Source organism: Aquarana catesbeiana, linkage group LG09 (genome assembly GCF_042186555.1).
Source record: "Aquarana catesbeiana isolate 2022-GZ linkage group LG09, ASM4218655v1, whole genome shotgun sequence".
NCBI lineage: Eukaryota > Metazoa > Chordata > Amphibia > Anura > Ranidae > Aquarana > Aquarana catesbeiana.
Genome location: NC_133332.1, coordinates 47,229,846 through 47,250,601, shown reverse-complemented (window position 1 = coordinate 47,250,601; position 20,756 = coordinate 47,229,846). Strand labels below are relative to the sequence as shown.

The 20,756-nt window shown below is 46.4% G+C and overlaps 1 protein-coding gene across 7 annotated transcripts in view; it reads right to left on the bottom strand.

The window, feature by feature from the left end:
* LOC141107591 (complement factor B-like) overlaps positions 1-20,756 on the bottom strand; it is a 216,902-nt gene that overhangs the window by 97,236 nt on the left and 98,910 nt on the right. For all 7 annotated transcript variants that reach the window (XM_073598436.1, XM_073598440.1, XM_073598442.1 and 4 more), the window contains 3 exons: positions 18,201-18,293; positions 13,474-13,608; positions 6,108-6,202 (listed from right to left, as the gene is read on the bottom strand). In XM_073598436.1, coding sequence (XP_073454537.1) covers positions 6,108-6,202; positions 13,474-13,608; positions 18,201-18,293 — 323 coding nt within the window. The remainder of the gene's footprint in view (positions 1-6,107; positions 6,203-13,473; positions 13,609-18,200; positions 18,294-20,756) is intronic.

Sequence of the window (20,756 nt, the reverse complement as noted above, 5' to 3'; positions counted from 1 at the left end):
CAGTGGGAAGAATGCCTAGCATAGCATGTGGCTCTTCCCCCCCCGCCCATCGCAGATGCATTGAACAAATGGATGGGTCGGCAGGGGAGGAGAGGAGGCATGACACACGTGAGCGGGGCTCATCATTCCAGGCGACAGCACAGATGGCAGGGTCGGCCAGCAGCTCAGGGCAACACAGGAGAGGGTCAGTGAGAAATGCAAGGTTGGGCACGAGTGCAGGAAGCAGCCAGGCGACACGTACCCCACAAAGTAGTCGACGCAGGAGTTCATCTAGAGGGGCAACGGGTCGGTAATACGGGGAGAGAAAGTCGTGCACAGCACCGCAGACCCGTGGCAACCAGAGCGGCTGCATCTGGGGGTCAACAGGAACGAGCACAGCAATGGTCGATTGGAAGGAGAACTGTCCGGGTCGAATGGAGGCGAAGAACAAGGACATCCAGCGGCGGTGGTTCCAGGAGTGGCGGCTGTTGGGCCCAGTCCTGGGCAGCCCGGTGAGTGCGATTCCTCAAATTCCGTTACAACTTTGTTGCATAACTTATTGGGGCGGGGTACACATTGGGGCGGGGGCATGCAGGGCTAGGGGGGTTAGCAGGGTCAGGGGGAGCTGAGACTAACCCAGCTACACCGCCAGCGGTGGGGCCCCTGTCTGGGAACGAGGGACTACAGGAACTGTTAGTAGGGCTGAAAGAACTGGTAGCACGGGTCGAGTCCTGCGAGTGCATGGACGACGGCGCAAACCCCCCCGCGGACGGTAGATGCCACACAAGTCACGGGCGATATACCTGTGATGCCTGTGGTGGATGCTACGGCTGTTGTGGAGTCTCCCAACCCAACGGCCGTGGCTACGACTCCGGGGGATCAAGGGAAGACGGGCGATAAAAGGACGGATTCAGTTAGGTTGGCAGACGCGGCGAGAAGTGAAGTTTACATCTGTTTTGAGGCCCCTTTGGGTGCCCATTTGAAGATGGAGATAAAAGAAAAGATATGAAAGGGCGAATACGTGGAGATATTCACGTTATTGCCGTTGGAGAAATTCAACCTGGATAGGTTGAAACCAGTTGAGGGCAAGAAGGAAGATGAGGAAAAGCGGAGGTACCGCTTAATTCCGCGTACATTTTCCAATTGGTTACAGGCATTTGCCATTTTGGCAAGCTTAGTAGGTGAAAAGGCCCCCGAGAACTGCTCAGCACTATTCATTTATCTAGAAGCCATTAGCGAGGCCTACAGGACGTATGGCAGCATGGCTTGGCTACGTTACGATGAGCAATTTCGTCAACGGATGGCAGTAAGACCGACTCTGCGCTGGGACCATAAGGACATAAGCCTATGGATGAGGTTGATGACAGCGGCGAGGGCCCCGAATCAGTTTTTTCAGGCAGGGGTCGGAGGTTCGGCAGCTCCAGGACAACCGACCGAAAAAAGATGGGGTTATTGCTGGCAGTTCAACGAGGGCACCTGCAGATTTGGATCCAACTGTCGCTTCAAACACTTGTGCTCAGGCTGCGGGGGATCTCATGCACTGTCCAAGTGTTTTAAAAAGGGAAAGGGTCATGCCGGAGATGCTTTGGGTAAGAGGGAGGACTCCGGTGCGGGTGGAAAGGATGCGTCCTTTCCTTAGTAGATACCCCGACTGGGCAGCGGCTGCTACGTTAGAAGCAGGCTTTACGAGCGGTTTTCGGAATCCGTGTTTTTTGGCAACAGTACCGCCAGAGGCTAAGAATCTAAGGTCAGCATTGCTGCATTCAACGGTAGTTTCCAAAAAATTGGGGAAAGAGGTTTCGTTGGGGTGCATGGCGGGCCCTTTCAAGGAGTTGCCGCTGCCAGATTTAGTGGTCTCCCCGTTGGGAGTTGTTCCCAAAAAGGAGCCTAACAAGTTTAGAATCATACACCACCTCTCTTCTCCAAAAGGGGGGTCGGTTAATGACTCAATTGCACCGGAAGAGTGTGCGGTAACGTACACATCATTTTACGCAGCGGTGGCATGGGTTCGGAGGTACGGGCAGGGGTCCTTAATGGCAAAGTCGGATATCGAATCGGCTTTCCGGCTACTGCCTGTGCATCCGGACAGTTTTAGGCTACTAGGCTGTAATTGGGGGGGGGGGGCTTACTACGTGGATCGTTGCCTGCCCATGGGATGCTCTATATCATGCGCTCTTTTCGAGACGTTCAGCTCATTCCTTGAATGGGCTGTTCGGGGTGTTGCGGGTATCAACTAGGTCATTCATTATTTGGATGATTTTTTATGCATTGGCCCAGCGGGCTCCAATATCTGTGCTGTGCTGTTGGGGACGCTGCAACGTCTGGCGGAACAATTTGGGGTTCCACTAGCCCCGGAAAAAACGGAAGGTCCAGCAGTATCACGTTTCTGGGCATTGAGATAGGCTCGATGAGGATGGAGTGCAGGCTTCCGAGGGACAAACTTGTGAAGTTACAAGAAGGGATTCAGAGAGGTTTGAGGGTGTGGAGGTGCGCGCAAGGGTAAGGGGTTACCCCTTGCGTGCTGTGGCAGTTTTTTGGTTTCCTGGAATAGGATTAGTTACGTTACATGTATGAAACATGTGGTACCCATCCAGGGGATGGGGGTTGTGTTATGGTACCCATCCATCGGATGGGGGGTTTTGCTGGTACCCATCCATGGAAGGATGGGGATTGATGTTGGGTACTTTCAGGCTATGAAGGGTTAACCTGGAGGAGGTAAAAGGTTAGGTCACTGGGAAGTTGGGGTACTGCTTCCGAGTCAGGGGTTGCCGACTGGTAGGTTCAAAGTAAAAGAATTTGTTGGCAGTGACCATGGTGATAGTTGTTTGCTCTTACATTTACCCCAATAAAGTTATTATGAAAGTTTATGGTTATTTATGTTATATTTATGTTAATTTATAAGTTTAATAAATAAGACCGTAAGGCCATTTACTCCAAGAACTAGTTTGAGTCATTTATTAAGTTTTTGGAGGGAGGGTAATGTGTGGTAAATGGGAGAGTATTAGGAATCTGGGCTTAAGTCCTACAATGTCATGTATTCTGGTTTTATCCCTGTGGATCTGAGCACATGGATATGTTTTGTGTGTGTAGCGCTGGTAGATTTTCAATCTACCGCTTATAGGTAAATGTAGTGGGTTACCTGTTTCGTACATAGTCAGATTTAGCCTCTGTTCCAGTTTGGCTGTGTTGCATGTAGTTTCATACTGTGCCTGTTGGTGTCGTTGTCGCCATGGGTCGGTGCTGGAAAGGCAACACGTTAAAGCGTATGAGTGCTCTTCTGTCTCGGAGATAACTCGGTGGAGGTGGTCCTCCGAGTTGCATTCTGGGAGAGGGTATTTATGGGACAGACGCCATGTTTTAGGGTCCTTTTTTGTTCCACCTGCTGGCCCTCCTGGCCGACAGGTATGTGTTAGGAGTACTACTGTGTGGTCCTCCGACTGGGAGGACCACGTTGCTGCAGCGTGTGGGTGGGCCCAGAAGCTTGTCTGGGGCCTACCACAGCGGCGAGGGAAGGGTCCTGGGCTGTCTGTCCTACGGGAAGAAGCTGGACAACTGAGAAGATCCCAGGGGAGGACCGTCATGGAAGGATCATGCAGAGTGCTGGTCTGGAGAGAGGCCTGGTGACTCAGTTGGAGGACGCATCCTAAAGTTAACCTACCACATAGTACTGCCAGGTCGGCTTAAAGGTTCTAGTGCTGTGTTTGCTATCCATCGTAAACCATTACATCCTGTGGCACAGGATCGTATGGGTTTCTGTTCCATTCAAGTCTGTGGCAGAGACTTTTGTTCGTGCTATGTACCGGCTGCTAGGTTAGTGAAAGAAACCTATCCAGGCGGGCAAAGATTCAGCTCTAAAAGGAGAGTACATTCATCTACAAGATTCCAATTCATAATACTACACTAAGAAAAGGTATTTGAACTTCCCTGCAACTCTTCTTCTACCTCTTTCCCGCTACTTCCTTCAGTTACACTTTATTAAAGCATTGGAAAAGATACTCAAGTGTCTGATGCCTACATTGTCTGGTATTAAGCTCAACGGGACCCTAGACCCGGTTCTGGTGAAATTGAGGTAACGAAGGTGACGGTAACAGCCCGCTTTAAACCAGCAGCTCCACCGTGAGTTATTGCTACATGTATTTTTTGGGGTGCTAAAATTCAAATCCCCCAGCCACTTCCTGGGAGTTAGAATTTTTAAAATACCTGTCTTCCATTCCCTAAAGCTAGGTACACATGGGCCAAACATTGTCCGAAAATGGTCAGTTCAGCAGGAACCGTCCAACTTTTAGCCCAGGTGTACAGCTCCCCAGAAGCCAGTCTCAGGAGCATGCTGGGAAAACCAGCATCCAATCAGTGCTCACAGCCAATGTGTGTCCTGGTGGGGGGGCGGTCCCCTGTCAGAACACAATAGCTCATCGGGGAGATTGCCGTACTAACATCAGATGTGTTAGTACGGCGATCTGTAAGGTTTTTTTCATTCAGCCCGCTGGGTTAAACGAAAAAGAACTTCCTGTGTGTACCCGGCATAATGCTGTACCCTCTCTCCTACCGCACACAGCATGGAAGTTTTCGTTTGTCTCACCTGCCATCTGCCTGTCGCCAGTGAGGGGAAGCAGGGAATGCATAACCCTGCCCCCTCACACACTGGAGTGCAAATAAAGTTTATGCCATATCGTTGGGGGGGATTGGACTGTGGGTGCGGGGCAGCAAAACGCACCTTCGCCTGAGTAGACAAAACCCTTCCACTGGCCCTGCCGACATGCCTAAAGGCTTCCTGGTGAAGAGGCGTAAAAAGTCCCCACCAGTGTCCTACCAAGTGCAGGATAAGTACAGAGTATAAGCTGCACACCCTGGCATGGATGATGTACACCATGTCAGAGCAGAGGCCTGCTCATTGTCCCACCAGAGGTTCTCTTCCCTCGGCCAGCCCCAACCGAGCCGCTCCATCTCCCCCCTGCAGCCCTCAGCCGCACCCCTGCCAGTCGGTTCAGGAACCCTGAGTTGGTGCAGCAGGCAATATTCAGCCCAACCCGCCAGATAAGCTGAGAGTACCTGGAGCGGGAATTCAGCTTGGGATGGGGTCGGTAGGAGGCAGGGAAGAGGGAGAGCGGGAGGGGGGCCGAGTTGCTGCACCACAAAGTTGCCGGTCAGTCCCTGAATAAAGGTCATACCCGGAGTTCAGCTTTAGAAAGGAACCTGAGTCCCTTTAGTCATGGCTCTACCCCTCTTTTTGTGTTTAAAGGCAAAAAATAAAATGCCTCTCAGGCTGGGTTCACGCTTATGTGAATTGAATGTGGGTTTCCCTGCATCCAATTCGCATGACAAAAGAGTGTGACCAGCTGTCAATGGAGCCGGTTCACACCGCCTCCATTTCAGGTCCGAATTCAGGCAAAAATTTGGACCTGATTTGCCCCTATAATGGAGCACAGAGACGCACCGGACCCCCTGCTGCAGGCCGTTCTGCAAACCCAGCCTAAAATCAGCATGTTTTCTGCCCGTGTGCGTGAAGCCTTATGCCGCGTACACACAAGCGGACTTTTCGTCAGACTGAACTCCGAAGGACTTTTCGACGGAGTTCCGACGAATCAGACTTGCCTACACACGGTCACACCAAAGTCCAATCCTTTTGAACGTGATGACGTACGACCGGACTAGAATAAGGAAGTTCATAGCCAGTAGCCAATAGCTTCCCTAGCGTCGTTTTTTTGTCCGTCGGACTAGCATACAGACGAATGGATTTTTCGATAGGACTCGAGTCCGTCAGAAAGATTTGAAACATGTTCTATATCTAAAGTTCATCAGATTTTTCGACAGAAAAGGTCCGATGAAGCCCACACACGATCGAATTGTCCGACGGATTTGTTCTGTCAGACCTTTGCTGTCAAAAAGTTTGGCCGTGTGTACGTGGCATTAGATTTCATTCTCACCAACATATGCTTATTTTCTCCATAAAAATCAGGTTCTCTCTGGCAGAACCACCAAAAAAATCCTGCATAAGGTAAGTGCCTAAAGTATTCACGTTTAGACACGTAGAATTCTTCAATGACCTTACACATGTATGTATGCAAAACTGTTTTACATGCTTACCCCACATTGCTAGTCTGGGCAAGAAATAAGTGTTCCCTACTTACAGTGATTGTAAGTTTGACAATCCATGGATATTTTTCATTATCTTTTTCTGAATGATCTCTGGAGAGCCCACACATCTCAAATGCACTTGTTTCATCTGAAAGTATAGGGGGAGAAATGCAGAATCATCATATTAGGAGCATTGTGTCCTGACAGTGGTACAAAAAGAAAAAATTATCAGCACTAAACCGCCCCCAATTATACTATTATCTACTTTTTTGGCAGTGATTTTTAACAAAAAATGTGAAAAAAAAACTACTGTGCAACCACTCTTAAAGTGGTGTTCCGGCCGAAATGATACTTTTTAAATAAAAATACCCTTATAATACACAAGCTTAATGTATTCTAGTAAAGTTAGTCTGTAAACTAAGGTCTGTTTTGTTAGTTTATAGCAGTAGTTTGTTATTTTAGAAAATTACAGCAGGCCGTGGTTATCTTAAAGCGGGAGTCCAGGGACCAATCTTTTTTTTTTTTTTTTTTTTTTTTAGGTCATTGAGACACTTTGCTAACCCCAAAATAATACTCACAGTTTGGGTGTAATATTTCCGCCTCTGTCTGTTTTCGTACTGAAGAATAACTTAAAAAATGTGATGCTGGCTGTTTCCATCTTGGTGGGCATGTGAAGCCCACAAGCATTGATTTCCTGGATGCGGTGAATGCTGTTCATTCACAGCTTGTTCACACGCATGATCATTGTTTCCGCACTGAATCTTGGGAAGCCTGACACTAAGCTCCCAGGAGACAGTGCGGCGCCGGGGAAAGGCAATAAACACGCCTACTGCCATGGGAGGAGAGACAGGAAGTGCCACAATAAAGTACAATATAAAGGTAATTACAGCGATAAAAAAAAAATTCGTGCGGCATTTGAACATCTATGCAATTAACTGAAGGGGGTAAGATTAAGTTAAAAATTTGAGTGGAACCCCGCTTTAAGTGTGGGCATCTGAAGCCAGACTGTATTTCTTCCTGGATCTCATCCTTGCAGATCTCGCACATGCTCAGTGCAGCACAAGCAGTGTAATAGGTTTCAGGTCAGGTTTCCATAGCAATGGCAGTGTCAGAGGAAGTTGCCGCCCCTTCCCAGAAGGCATTACAAACAGGAAATGATGCGATGGGCCACGGCCAGGGAGGAGGAAGTGAAAAATTAATACAGCAGATATACAATAGGTGCTGAAAAAAAAAAAAATAAATATCCAATTCGTTTGCAGTGCACAGTTTAGTGAGGGATGCTGAAGAGTTGTAAAAGTGGGTGGAACTCCACTTTAAGCTGGCCATACATTATATAATTTTCTTATTCAATTTCCTTTAGATTTACCTTCAACTATGTTGTACAAGGGCCTGCCTGATTGCATACAAATTGAAAGTGTTTAGGTTTGACCTCATATTATATGGTTTTGGTAAATCTAAAGGAAAATTGTACAAGAAAATTTATAATGTATGACCAGCCTTAATCTAATGAAAATTAATCAATTGAATGGGTGGCAGCCAGCATTGACATGTGTTCTCACACCTCAAAGCAAAAAATAAAAAAATAAAATACAGCCCCACGCACATACTGTATTCTAAGGCAGGGCGGCCGCTCTGTGCCGCTCTGTGCCGCTCTGTGCCGCTCTGTGCCAGATCACGTACCTAGTACCTGATCTGACACTTCCGGGTCTGGGGTGCACAGGTGTGCTGCCGGCGACCCGCTCCTGCTGTGATTGGACATCGTGTCCACAGGGACCCGCGATTGTTTGTTAGACAGGCAGATCACCCGTTCTGTTAGTAGGGAAGATCCTGTGTTTCTGCAAAGTAGAAACACTGATCTCTGTCTTCCCACAGTTAAAGGGTTTGTTAACCCATTTGTATAAGACTATGCCAGCCCCTCTATTAGAGGTTGGCATAGCACACTATGTACTTTGTTTTAAAAAATGAGCATTCTAAATACCGAATTTCAGCTGTCTTTAGGCCGGTCACATGACTCGCAGCCGCTTTACAGCTCCGATGGATGTCTTCTGCGGGAGGAGCCGTGATCTCCCTCTGACGTCAGCTGGGGAGGGGCTGGCAGTGACCATTGTAGGCTTTTATTTTTAATAGTAGTAGCGGCGGGGGGGGCGGAGACACAGACACAGCTGACAGGCAGGAAGGAGGGGGTGAGGGGGAGAGAGGAGAGCGGGGCAGCGTATGACGGAGGGACGCACTTTGACCACGGTGATCAGGGCTGAGCAGCCCTGATTTTTGTGGTCAGAATAGAGAGGGCATGCAGGAAGTGGCAGATTTAGTTTTTTTTTCTTTTACAGTTTAGAGGGGGTCAGATTACACAGCACAAGCACTGTGATGTGTAATCTGCTTTAAGGGACCAGGATCTGAAAAACACTTTAAAGCACCCCCTCCACACTTAGCAAGTTCTCCCTAGGGACACATTTAACCCTTTGATCGCCCCTGATGTTAACCCCTTTCCTGTCAGCAGCATTAGCAGTGACAGCGCAAATTTTTTAGCACTGATCAATGTATTTGTGTCACTGGTCCCCAAAAAGTGTCAAAAGTGTCAGTTAGGTGTTCCATTTGTCCACCGGAATATCGCAGTCCCACTATAAGTCGCTGATTACGAGTAAAAAAAAATAAGAAAAAATAAAGAAAAATATCCCATAATTTGTAGACGCTATAACTTTTGTACAAACCAATCAATATACGCTTGTGTTTTTTTTTTACAAAACATAGCAGAATACATATTGGCCTAAACTGATGTATAAATTAGATTTTTACAACTTTTGTGTGTAAAAGTGCGTTTTATAGCTGAAAGTAAACAACACTTTTTTTTTTTCAAAATTGTCTGTCTTTTTTTGTTTATAGCACAAAAAATAAAAACCACAGAGGTGATCAAATACCACCAAAAGAAAGCTCTATTTGAGGGAAAAAGAGGACATCAATTTTATTTATGTACAGCGTCGCATGACCTCGCAATTGTCAGGTAAAGTAACGTAGTGCCGTACCGCAAAAAAATGGCTTGGTCATAAAGGGGGGTAAACCATCCGAAGCTGAAGTGGTTAAACATATGATTGCAAATTATCAATAATGGTGACACCCCCTTGCATACATATAGTGTTTTTGACCTATTTAATGCACAGGCCAATACGTGAGCTGCTAGTGTATATGGTGGCGGACATCACACGGTATTTCATAATCAATCAATTCACCATTTAAGGAGTTTTTTATGAAAGAAAGTCATGTTTGATGAAAAGTTACTTATTTAATATTGCCGGGATATTGTCATTATAAATTAATGACAATTTCCCAATATCTGATTATGACAATATCTGATTTTTAAGTCCTTGAGAAAGTGTGAAAATTCCTGTTGCCTGGCTGTGTGTGTGTGGGGGGGAGACCCAAAAATCTAGCGGCCCTTACGGGGGTAGCACTACAATTAGTTTAGAGAAAGACTGTTGCCTCTGTTCCACTGCTATGCCAAGTTACTTAAAGCGGAGTTCCAATTAAAAAAAACACAGTACATTAACCTGTTCCGGAAGTTTGTCAATGTCTGGCACTGCAGGCGTCAAACTTGCGGACCTCGTGGGCAGGAGCCTGGAGGAGGACTCGGAAGAGGCTCAGGCTGCTCAGGAGAGAAGTTGAACTGTTACTTCTCCGTGCGCTGCTGGCAAATGGCAATGTGCTGCAGAGCTGCGGAGAGCGGCTGCGGGCAACGGGAGTAGTCGGCGGCGGTCCCGGCTGGGACTGGCGCTGACTGGGCACAGGCTGGATGATCCTTACAAGCAGTAATGACTGTGGCTTTGTCTGGTCACTGGCGTGGTGTCACTCTGTGCTGACTGGCTGCTCTCTCTCTCGGAGGCGCGTGCGCTGCTCTCAGCCGTAGGGTGCGGGTGCACTGCCCACACTGACTTCCCACGTGTCAGCCCTCAGGCCTCAGCCGACATCACTGGTTGCTAGACGCAGGGTGGCCCTAGCCTAGCACCCAGCCTATGATGTGTCATGTGTGAGATTGTGTAGTGTGTAGTGTTTATAAGGGTGGCGGCAGAGTCAGCGGACTGATCTGACTCTGGCGGTGTAGTTTTTATTTTTCATTCCCGGAATGAAGGTGCCCGGGACACGGGACAAAAATCAGAAATCAGGGACAATTCCGAGCAATCCAGGACATGTGGGCACCCTAGTGTACGGGCCATAAGGCTTACCTGTAGGTGAGTGTAGCGCCGGAGCCCGCGATGCACCGGAAATAACTCCGGGAGACATGTCGCCGGTCGCAGCGCTGTGTCGGGACCGCTGCGGGGGCTTCGATCTAAGGTGAGTATTTAATAATGAGCTAGTATGCTATGCATACTAGCTCATTATGCCTTTTTGTCTTGCAAGTTTTTTTTTTTTTGTTTTTTCCGTGGGTTAACAACCACTTTAAGAGAAGTTATTTATCTGGTTATTTATCTGGTTTAAATAACTTTGGAACAGAGTGTGCTTTACAGTGTATTGGAGAACTGGGGAATGAATAGTTCAATATTAGTTAACCCTTGAGGTTATGAATTGAGGAGTGACAAGGAGATGCAGCCAGTTTGGGAAAGGGATTGGTGGAGGCTGGTGAGAGAGGTTCTGTAGGTAGGGGTAGCTTGGTACTTGGCACACCCCACTGAGTGGCTAGGTCCCTATCTTAGGGCCCACTGCGGAATGGAAGCAGGGCCGGTGCTACCACTAGGCAAACTAGGCAGCCGCCTAGGGTGCACTGCTGCCTAGGGGCACCCGGCCACTGGTGTTCCTACTTTCTTCTCTCTGCAACAAGCAACTAAGTCTCAGCATCAGCAGGCAGCTGCTGCTCCGTTCACACATAGTGTCAGAGGCGCAGTGGCGGAGGAGGACTGTTTCTGTGTCCCGACTCCTGAATGAATGGAAGCAAGCAAACATTTATTGATGGGCTGCATTGATGGGCGCTGGTGGGCTGCATTTGATGGGCGCTGGTGGGCTGCATTTGATGGGCGCTGGTGAGGCTGCATTTGATGGGCGCTGGTGAGGCTGCATTTGATGGGCGCTGGTGAGGCTGCATTTGATGGGCGCTGGTGAGGCTGCTTTTGATGGGCGCTGGTGAGGCTGCATTTGATGGGCGCTGGTGGGCTTCATTTGATGGGCGCTGGTGAGGCTGCATTTGATGGGTGCTGGTGAGGCTGCATTTGATGGGTGCTTCATTATAAAGGTAAGGTGTACATGGGCAGGACAAAGGGGGTGGAGTCAGGGGTGGAGCCAAGCAAAATGAAGTTTCGCCTAGGGTGTCAAAAATCCTTGCACCAGCCCTGAATGGAAGCTTCCTGAGGACTGGACCTGGAACCACATGTGTGTGAGGCATCGCAAAATAAGTGCGGTAGCTCCCCTCTTTTACTTTTGGACTGAACCTGAGTAATGAGCAAAGTGGGTTGTGAAGAGCTGGTGGATGACAATCAGTACTAACCACTTCTGGACCGCCCACTGTATACATACGTCATTACTTAACGTTATATACCGTGGTTATGGCAGCAGCTAGCTTCCATAACCCTGGAATTTTTAAAAACTGGGCGATCCTCTTTCACATAAAAGTGGTCCTGGCAACAGATTCGCCACGGAGCCATCGGTAAAGGGGGAAACAATCCCCTGGAGCAATGGGCAGGAATTCAATTGAGGGCAAAATGGCACCCACTCGACTCTATGCCCTTGGAGGACCAGAGCGACGTCTGACGTCACTTCCGCCTAACGGCCTTAAAAGGCCAATTTTTTTTTTTATTAGTGAAAATGTAAAATGACATTTTTTAATTTCGTTTTCCTTTTAATGCCCTGTACACACGATCGGACTTTCCGATGGAAAATGTGCTCGGAGCTTGTTGTCGGAAATTCCGACCGTGTGTGGGCTCCACCGGACTTTTTCCATCGGAATTTCCTACACACAAAGTTTGAGAGCTGGCTCTAAAATTTTCCGACAACAAAATCCGATCGTGTAAATTCCGATCGTGTGTAGACAATTCCGACACACAAAGTGCCACGCATGCTCGGAATCAAGCAGAAGAGCCGCACTGGCTATTGAACTTCATTTTTCTCGGCTCATCGTACGTGTTGTACGTCACCGCGTTCTTGACGTTCAGAATTTCCGACCAACTTTGTACGACCATGTGTATGCAAGACAAGTTTGAGCCAACATCCATCAGAAAAAATCCGATGGATTTTGTTGTCGGAATGTGCGATCGTGTGTACAGGGCATTAGTGTAAATGTGAGATCTGAGGTCTTTTTGACCCCAGATCTCGCAATAAAGAGGACCTGTCATGCTTATTTCTATTAAAAGGGATGTTTACATTCCTTGTAATAAGAATAAAAGTCATAAAAAAACATTTTTAAAGGGATAGTGTAAAAATACAAAATAAAAAGTAAAATAAATAGGAAAAAAGAAAAAAACATTTAAAGCGCCCCCTCCCTCCGAGCTCTCGAGCAGAAGCAAACGCATATATAAGTCGCGCCCACATATGTAAACGGTGTTCAAACCACACATGTGAGGTACCCCCATGATTGTTACAACAAGAGCAATACTTCTAGCACTAGACCTCCTCTGTAACGCTAAACAGGTAACCTGTAAAATAATGTAAACTTTGCCTACGGAGATTTTTAAGTACTGTAGTTTGTCGTTGTTGGAAAACATGTTAGGTATCTATTTACTCAGCATAACATCATCTTTCACATTATACAAAACTTTATACTAACTTTACTGTTTTGTTATTTTTTAATTCATGAAAGTATATTTTTTCCCAAAAAATTGCATTTGAAACACTGCTACGCAAATACAGTGTGACATAAAATATTGCAATGACTGCCATTTTATTCTATAGGGTCCGTTCCTTCAGAGGGCATGTGTCCGTGATGTCACTGGCACATTCACAAGTAAATATCTCCTAAACGGTGCAAGTGTAGGAGATATATACTGTACCTACAGGTAAGCCTTATTATAGGCTTACTTATAGGTAAATGTCAACCATGGGAGTTTACTCCCACTTTAACATAAGCAGGAGATGTTCTGCAGTCCAGATTGGAGACCTGGACAGCGCTGACAACACTGCTTGGGATTTCAGTGCTGCAGAGGCAGAGTTGTCAGCTCACACCAGGAAATTAGATCAATTAATTTTTGGCAGGATCAACGGGTACTGTGATTTTCTGTGATTATATCATTTTTTAAGAGAAAAAACAAGGGGAAACGTCCATGTATTGTTGAGAATACTGAATATGTTTATTTTTTTTACCCAGATATGCCCTTTAACAACATAACATGTACCCTACATACGGGTAGTTTTGACAATTTTTTATTGTTTGATAACAACATGAGGTAAGATAATTTTCTGATGACATTTCCTTTTGTATAGACGATTAAGAAAAGTACTCACCGATTATCTCAAAGGCCTTCTTCAGTGCATCTACATTTTCCATCTGGAAGACGTGTTTCTCTCGATCCTTTTTAGAGGCAATATCATTGAGCTCGTCTTGGCTGATGTCATCACCCAAGCTGAACACATAGATATCTGTGCGGGTAAAAGGAACATTGACCTCATTATAAGGGTTGTCAAGGCATAAGCCTTTTTTATTAAACCGTGTCAGTGTAGCGTTACCCCCGGAAGGGCCGTTGAGTGGTGCTTGTCCTCTGGAACTGCCCTGACCTTGCAAGCACCTTGACCCTTCTGACACTCTAGGTTCATACATGGACTAAGCAAACAATGTTCAGTAACCCTGTCACCAACAATACTCAGCACAAAGTAAAGTAAAGGCAATGCGCATGGATTTCAATAACACTGTTGTATTGAGTACTTCAAAGTAATTCAAGTCAATTCACCCAATTCGTCCTCTCCACTCCTCCCAGGACCTCCTGCTCTCTAGCTCCCTTGTTACCTCTTCCCATGCTCGCCTTCAGGACTTCTCCAGAGCCTCTCTCATCCTCTGGAACTCTCTGCCTTGGTATGTGCAATCAGCCCCTAACCTGTCCACCTTTAGGAGATCCCTGAAAACTCACTTATTCAGGGAAGCCTATCCCACACCCACCTAACAACTGTCCCTGAGCCACCCCCATCAAATCATTCCCCGCATCTATTATCTTTTGTACCACCACCCCCTCCCTTAGAATGTAAGCTCTACAAGCAGGGCCCTCCCATCCCTTTTGTATTGAACTGTACTGTAATTGTGCTGTCCCCCTCTACATTGTAAAGCGCAGTGTAAACTGTTGCCGCTATATAAATCGTGTATAATAATAATAATTATAGAATACAATCTGCTTGCAGCAATACCCAGCCAGATGATGTTAATAAGTAGTAGATTCAACACAGATAATAAATAGGCAAGGTAAACAGATGATAACAAACCACTGGCTGAAGCAATATCAATTATAGCAGCGCTTCCTAGGGCTCTGTTCACATATATGTGAATTGGATGCATTATGAACCGCATCCAATTCGCATGATATATGAATCAAAATGGCTTTCTATGGAGCCAGGTTCACATATGTGTGGTGCAGTGCGAAAAGTCTGCGAATTTAAAGAGTCCTGTGCGTTTTTTAAATACTGCAGTGTGATTTAGATGCTAATTCCAGGCTCATTGTCTTCTATAGGAATGCATCTGAATCACACATCGGATTTGTTTTGACACGAAATTGATCCGAAAAAAAAAAAAAAAACATTGTGGGGGGCCCCCCTCCCAATCCATACCAGGCCCTTTATGGATTTTAAGAGAAAACCCACACCCCAATTAAAAAAAAAAAAACAACGTGGGATCCCCCAATCCATACCAGACCCTTAGGTCTAGTGTGGATTTTGAGGGGAACCCCCACACAAATCCCCCCCCAAGATCCATGCCGCCCCTTGTGATGTCACCGACACAGCATGCATCAGTCGGTGACGTCACAGGGGGGTGGTGCCACTAGGTGGTGTTGCCAGGTGGCCTGCCCCTAAGCTATTTAAGAACTGTCACACGGGCGAGAGCCTTTGGCGTGGGCGGAGGTTTTTTTTTTGCTTGTTTTTTTTCAGGTCCGGTGGTTGCGGCGGCAGACTTCATGATTGACAATGGATCTACACCGGGAGACATTGTATTATTATTTTTAATAAAGGAATTGTCAAAAAATGTGTCTGTGGTTTTATTTCTTTTTGACATTTTTTTGGTGAATGAGTAGGGTTACAATGTACTCCATATTCATTTAAATAGGGGGGAGGTGGGATCTGTGGAACCCCCTTGTTAAAGAGGGCTTCCAGATTCCGATAAACCCCCTGCCCGCAGACCCCTACAACCACCGCCCAGGGTTGTGGGAAAGAGGACCTTGTCCCCATCAACATGAGTTCAAGGTGCCCTGTCCCAAAAAAAAACCTCCATGTTGAGGGCATGTGTCCTGGTATGGTTCAGATGGTGGGTGCGCTCGCTTGTGGGCCCCCCCCCACCTCCTGCCAGGCTGCATTTGGGCTCCACATCATTTTTTTTTTTTTTTTGGCGTGGGGATTTCTTTCAAAATCTGTACCAGACCCAAAAGCCCGAAAGGGCCTGGTATGGATTGGGGGGGACCCCCACGCCATTTCTTTTCATGATTTTTTATTGCTGGCAGGGAACCACGCTGACAGCTGTTGAGTCATCCATTAGGGACACAGCGCCTGCTCTTTAAAAGAGAAATATGGGTTTGGTTTTTTTTCAAAATCATACCTACCTAGGTGGATGCAGTTTTGGTCCGATGCTGCATCTGTCCCCCGCCGGCTCTAACACTGAGAACTGAGTGATCTAACATCGCAGATTGCTCAGTTCTCACAGCTCCCCAAGCACAGAGTTGATGATCGTAACTAGAACCCTCAGGGCCACACTGCAAGAAACCATGAAGGGCCCCCCTGCCCCCATCCTGGGGTCCTTGCCACTGATCCAGGCCCTTTACTCCCATTGCAGAGCCCTTTATTGTGGTCCCACAGCAGGACCCTTTCACGTTTTCTGCAGCAGGACCCCTTCCTGCATGGTTGTCTACCTTTCCAAAACAAGTCAGTTACACTTTTTTTTTTATGTGTTCAGCCAGCCATTGTAGGGGGAGAATGTATCCTAATTAGGGGAGGGACATATAAAATGTGCATGCTTCTACAAGAACCATCTAACGCCATACCCCTCAGCAAACCTCTATACCAGTTGCACATCTCTGTACCTCCAAAATAACCCCTGTACCCCTAATGCACCCCCAGCACACTTTTGTACCCCTTTGCACATCGCTGTACCTCCTACAAATACCTCTGCAGCTCCCAGCATCCCCCCAGCACACCTCTGCACCCACACGCACCTCTGCACCTCCTAGAATCCTCTTTATCGCTCAGTATGCCTCCATAAGCCCAGCAAACCATTGTAACCCCCAGCACACCTCCGCACCCCCCCACCCCCCCACAAACACATACACCTCCGCATTCTCCAGCACACCTCAACACCCCCCGCACATCTATGCACTCTGCTGCACATTACTGCACCCCCACATCCCTTTACCCACCCCCACACATAAATCTGCACCTCTGTATCCCTCCAGCACACCATTGTACACCGCAACAAGTGAACTTGGCACCCCACACACTGCTAAGGCCCCTTTCACATGGGGTAGACCTGTCAGCGGAATCTGCTTGCTCAGTGGGGGATTTCTTCACTGATTACTGCTGAGCAAATGGATATGTCCGCTCCACTGATGCAGAGCAGACATGGACACAGCCCGCTGCTCTCTATGAGGCTGTTGGATGGAAACGGACCACCTGTCCATTTCCATCCGACTGTCATCCAATCCGATCCGCCAGACAGATGAGGAATGGATCTCCCATCGGTCTGTTTTTAATGGATCAGATGGTGGCGGGTGTCAGTGGACACAGGTCTGCTGACATCCAATGCTCCAGAGCAATAGATGGTCTGATCTGATCTGCCTGAATAACGGACAGGCGGACCTGATCAGTCCGCCAGTGTGAAAGGGGCCTAACACATCTGTGCTCTGTACCCACTCCACCTCCAACCCCCAGCACATCTCTGTACCCCCCCCCACACTTTCATCCCATGGCCACTCACTTGAATGTTGATGACAGTCTGTGGTGCCCGCAGCATCTCCCCCTGCACCTCTGGCTGTCAGTTTACTATGCAGTGGGGGGAGGTGGAAGGGGGCAATCAGCAGCTCTATGGTGCCCGCGGTATCTCCCTGGGGCTAGTAATTTACTTCACGAGATTATTCAGTGGAGAGGGGAGGGGCCTCTGACCCGGGCATGTTTCGGCAAGAATGTACAAGCAGAGCAACTCACTTGTACACTGAAGAGTGAAGTCGATACATGCCTGTGTCAGAGGCCCCTCCCCTCTCCACTGTATTCACTTGAGAAGTTAACTACTAGCCCCAAGGAGATCCTGCGGCCCACGGGCACCATAGAGCTACTGATTGCCTTCCCCCACTGCATAGTAAACTGACAGCCAGAGGTAGAGGTGGAGATGCCGGGTCTGGCCCCCCCCCCCACAGCGGCAAAACGCGGTGCCCCCCCTGAAGGGCCCTGCACTGTACCCAAAATTTAGTTTGGTACAGCGTTGGATGACCGCGCAATTGTCATTCAAACTGCGACAGCGATGAAAGCTGAAAATTGGTCTGGGCAGGAAGGTGTATAAGTGCCCTGTATTGAAGTGGTTAAATACTGATTTAATGAAAATAAAATAAAATGGTATGGAAAAAGATATAAACAGACTTTGCCTTTTGTTTAGTGCAGAGCTCAGATCACTTACACAGTAAGTTTAATTTGATGCAACAGAGTCACTGGCCCTAAGTGAAGTGACAGACAGGTGTACAGACTTGACCAATCATGCTATCCCCCTGGTTTACTGCAGGAGCTTGAAGGTTGTAGCTGGGTCCCCTGGACGTCCTCTAGGCCGTAAGTTCCTGCATACATTGCCTTGGGCATTATCCGGCTCTGATTTGGGCATTTATGTTTCAAAGGACATTGTGTCCTCAAAAGAGATAGCAATCTAACGAACCTGTAAGGTTAGATGGCAAGTTAACAGCCCTTTAGGCCCAACCATCTATGTGTATTCAATTTACAGAATCTCATTAAAAGCCTGAGTCGTGCTTGTCTGATTCCATTACTGATAGGAGGCCACATACCCAGTTTATCTTCACGATGGTCCTTCCTGATATCCAGAAGCTCTCTGATCTTGTTTACTTCCACAGATGGGTCTCCACCCACATTATGTTTTCCTGAGGTGTTAAGAAAAAAATTTTATTCTTTTGTGGACGCAGAGGCACTGATAGTACTGTTATGGAGATGAAGGCTTGCTGGCCAAACTGTTATTGTCATGAGCAAGATATGAACTAACTGTGATTATATAGAGTAGGACAAAGCCTGACTTTTAATTATTAGGACATAGACTAACTCCTATTGAAAGGAGTAGCTAATTGAAGGGCAGATGATGTCAGGTATAAGACATAAAAGATGTTTAGAAGGAGCAAAACATTGACTAATGGAGAATAGGGAAAGGGAGGAGGGGATCAGTGGTAAGCTGTAGAATAAAGGAGGTCGTCAATGTTAGAAACGTTTTAACTGTTTATTGTGTGACTATTTGAAAAACTATTAGAAAAACAATAACCCTGAGACTGATTTTTAAGATGACTTCTGAGCACATTGTTGTATTAACTTGCTATATCGTTTGCTTTAACTCCATAGTAAGTTGTAGGATGATTAGGCTTAACCATATATGATAGAACAAGACTGTACAGGAAAAACTAATTAGCCAAATAAAGTACCATTTTGTACCAGGCATGCTATCTGTGTTTCCTCAGCCAATAGAAGCGTTATAGCTATATTATTGTAGATATTAGGAGGGGGGATGTACATCTCTTTGTGTGATTCTTACTGCATCTTTTGGCTTGTAAGCATCATCCATTTGTGTGACACATCTGAAATAAATTGTCTGCTTTTCAATACATCTGGAGTTCGACTAATCACAAGAGAAGAGTAATCCTAACATTTTTGGTCCTTCGAGCCGGAACCAACAAGTGCATTTCAGGTCAGATGGTCACGACAAAAACTTTGGTGAGTATTGGACTTCAAAGCTCACTGAGAATTAAAAGTCCCCCCACTAAACGTTAGTAGTGAAGTAGGGGCGGGGGCCTGAGACCCAGATCCACTGTCTGGTTTCGAACTTTGTGATCCAGTCCTCCTGGTGTGTGAGAGGTAAGATAATTTAAATTATTCTTAATTCTTTCTAAGAATCTCTTCTTCTCTTTCTGTTTGATTCTGGTTTAATGTGTTGTAATTGCCGACACTGGGATTGATCGTATAATATCTTGATAATCCAGTGTGCGAAGACAGAGACATTTGGGGACATTGTCTAAGGTAAAAAATTACGTCACCGCTGTCCCGGACAGATAAAAAAAAAAGATTTGAGGAATACCGAATGTCAGAGGTTGATTGCCTGACGTCATCGGAGGTTGATTGCCCAATGATTTAAGCGCTATTTAGTTAAGTGATCTAGAAAGATCGCAAGGCTAACTTTCTTTTAAACTTTTCTTTTTTTTAGTGTTGCTTTTGTTTTGTTTTTCTATCTTCTTTTCCTTTCATTAAGAGAATAAATTCTCCTTCGGTTTCCCATACTTTCCTCTTAGATTAAGTACTGTTGCCCAAGCTTAAGATGGCGCCTCGTGACTCTGCCTGCGGTACTCAGAACGAGGCTTGGTAACAATATAAAGGTGGCGATTCAACGCGCTTTCCGTTCCCCATTAATAACGTTATCTATGACGAAACGCGTCTGGGCGAGGACACGTGTTGACGTCACCACGCTCCTACGTTAGGAGGACGGGAGTTTGTTTGCAGCCGGCCGGCTCTGATTTTATCTGTGATATTTTAACTTCATGTAAGTGCATTACTTTTTATTAAACCAATAATTGTGACAGTATTACGCTATGGATGGTCTTTCTTCCTCTGTATGTGGCTGGGTCTCGTGGTCTGTATAAGGTCTCGTGCTGCCAGGAGGAGTTTGAATATCCAATCCATTTCATCCTATATCCAACCTCCGGTCCGTCAGTGGATCTCCCCTAAGAGGAAAGGCCCTGGCTGGGTATAAGCCAACTGCCCAACTTACCTGCCAGCTGGTAAGCAGGTTTTTCTTCAGGTGGTAGCACGGTTGATATAATTTTTGATTCACCTGGGTGATCGGCACTAGATTGAATTTATATCGTCCATCCAAGAACTACTGTATGGACTTTCCATTTGTAGCGCGGCCTTGTTTTCCCTTTATACAGTTTATATGTGTTATCACATTGTGAGCTGCTGCTTTTTGGACTTTATTATTTAATTTTTATGTTTTTTGGTTTACAGTAATGTGAATTTCATAATTATTTTCACATATATTTCAATGTATATTATTTTCTGACATAGCGTGGTTATTTTTTTACCATTCTAACTTTCTTTTGTGTGTTTAGTTTCTCCTTTCTCATGTTTAACCTTTCTGTTGCTATTGTAACCTTATTGAAAAAAACAACAGTACTGCAGAGACAAGTTAATTATTTTTTGATTCTCCCTATAGTGTGGGGAGTGATGATATTTTTACTCTTCTTGTATTCCTATTGTTACCATGGTCCGAGGGTCACTATCCCAGTGTTTTATAGGTAAATGTGAGACCCTACTGGCGCTGACAATGGGGAATATTCTCTGTAAAAGAA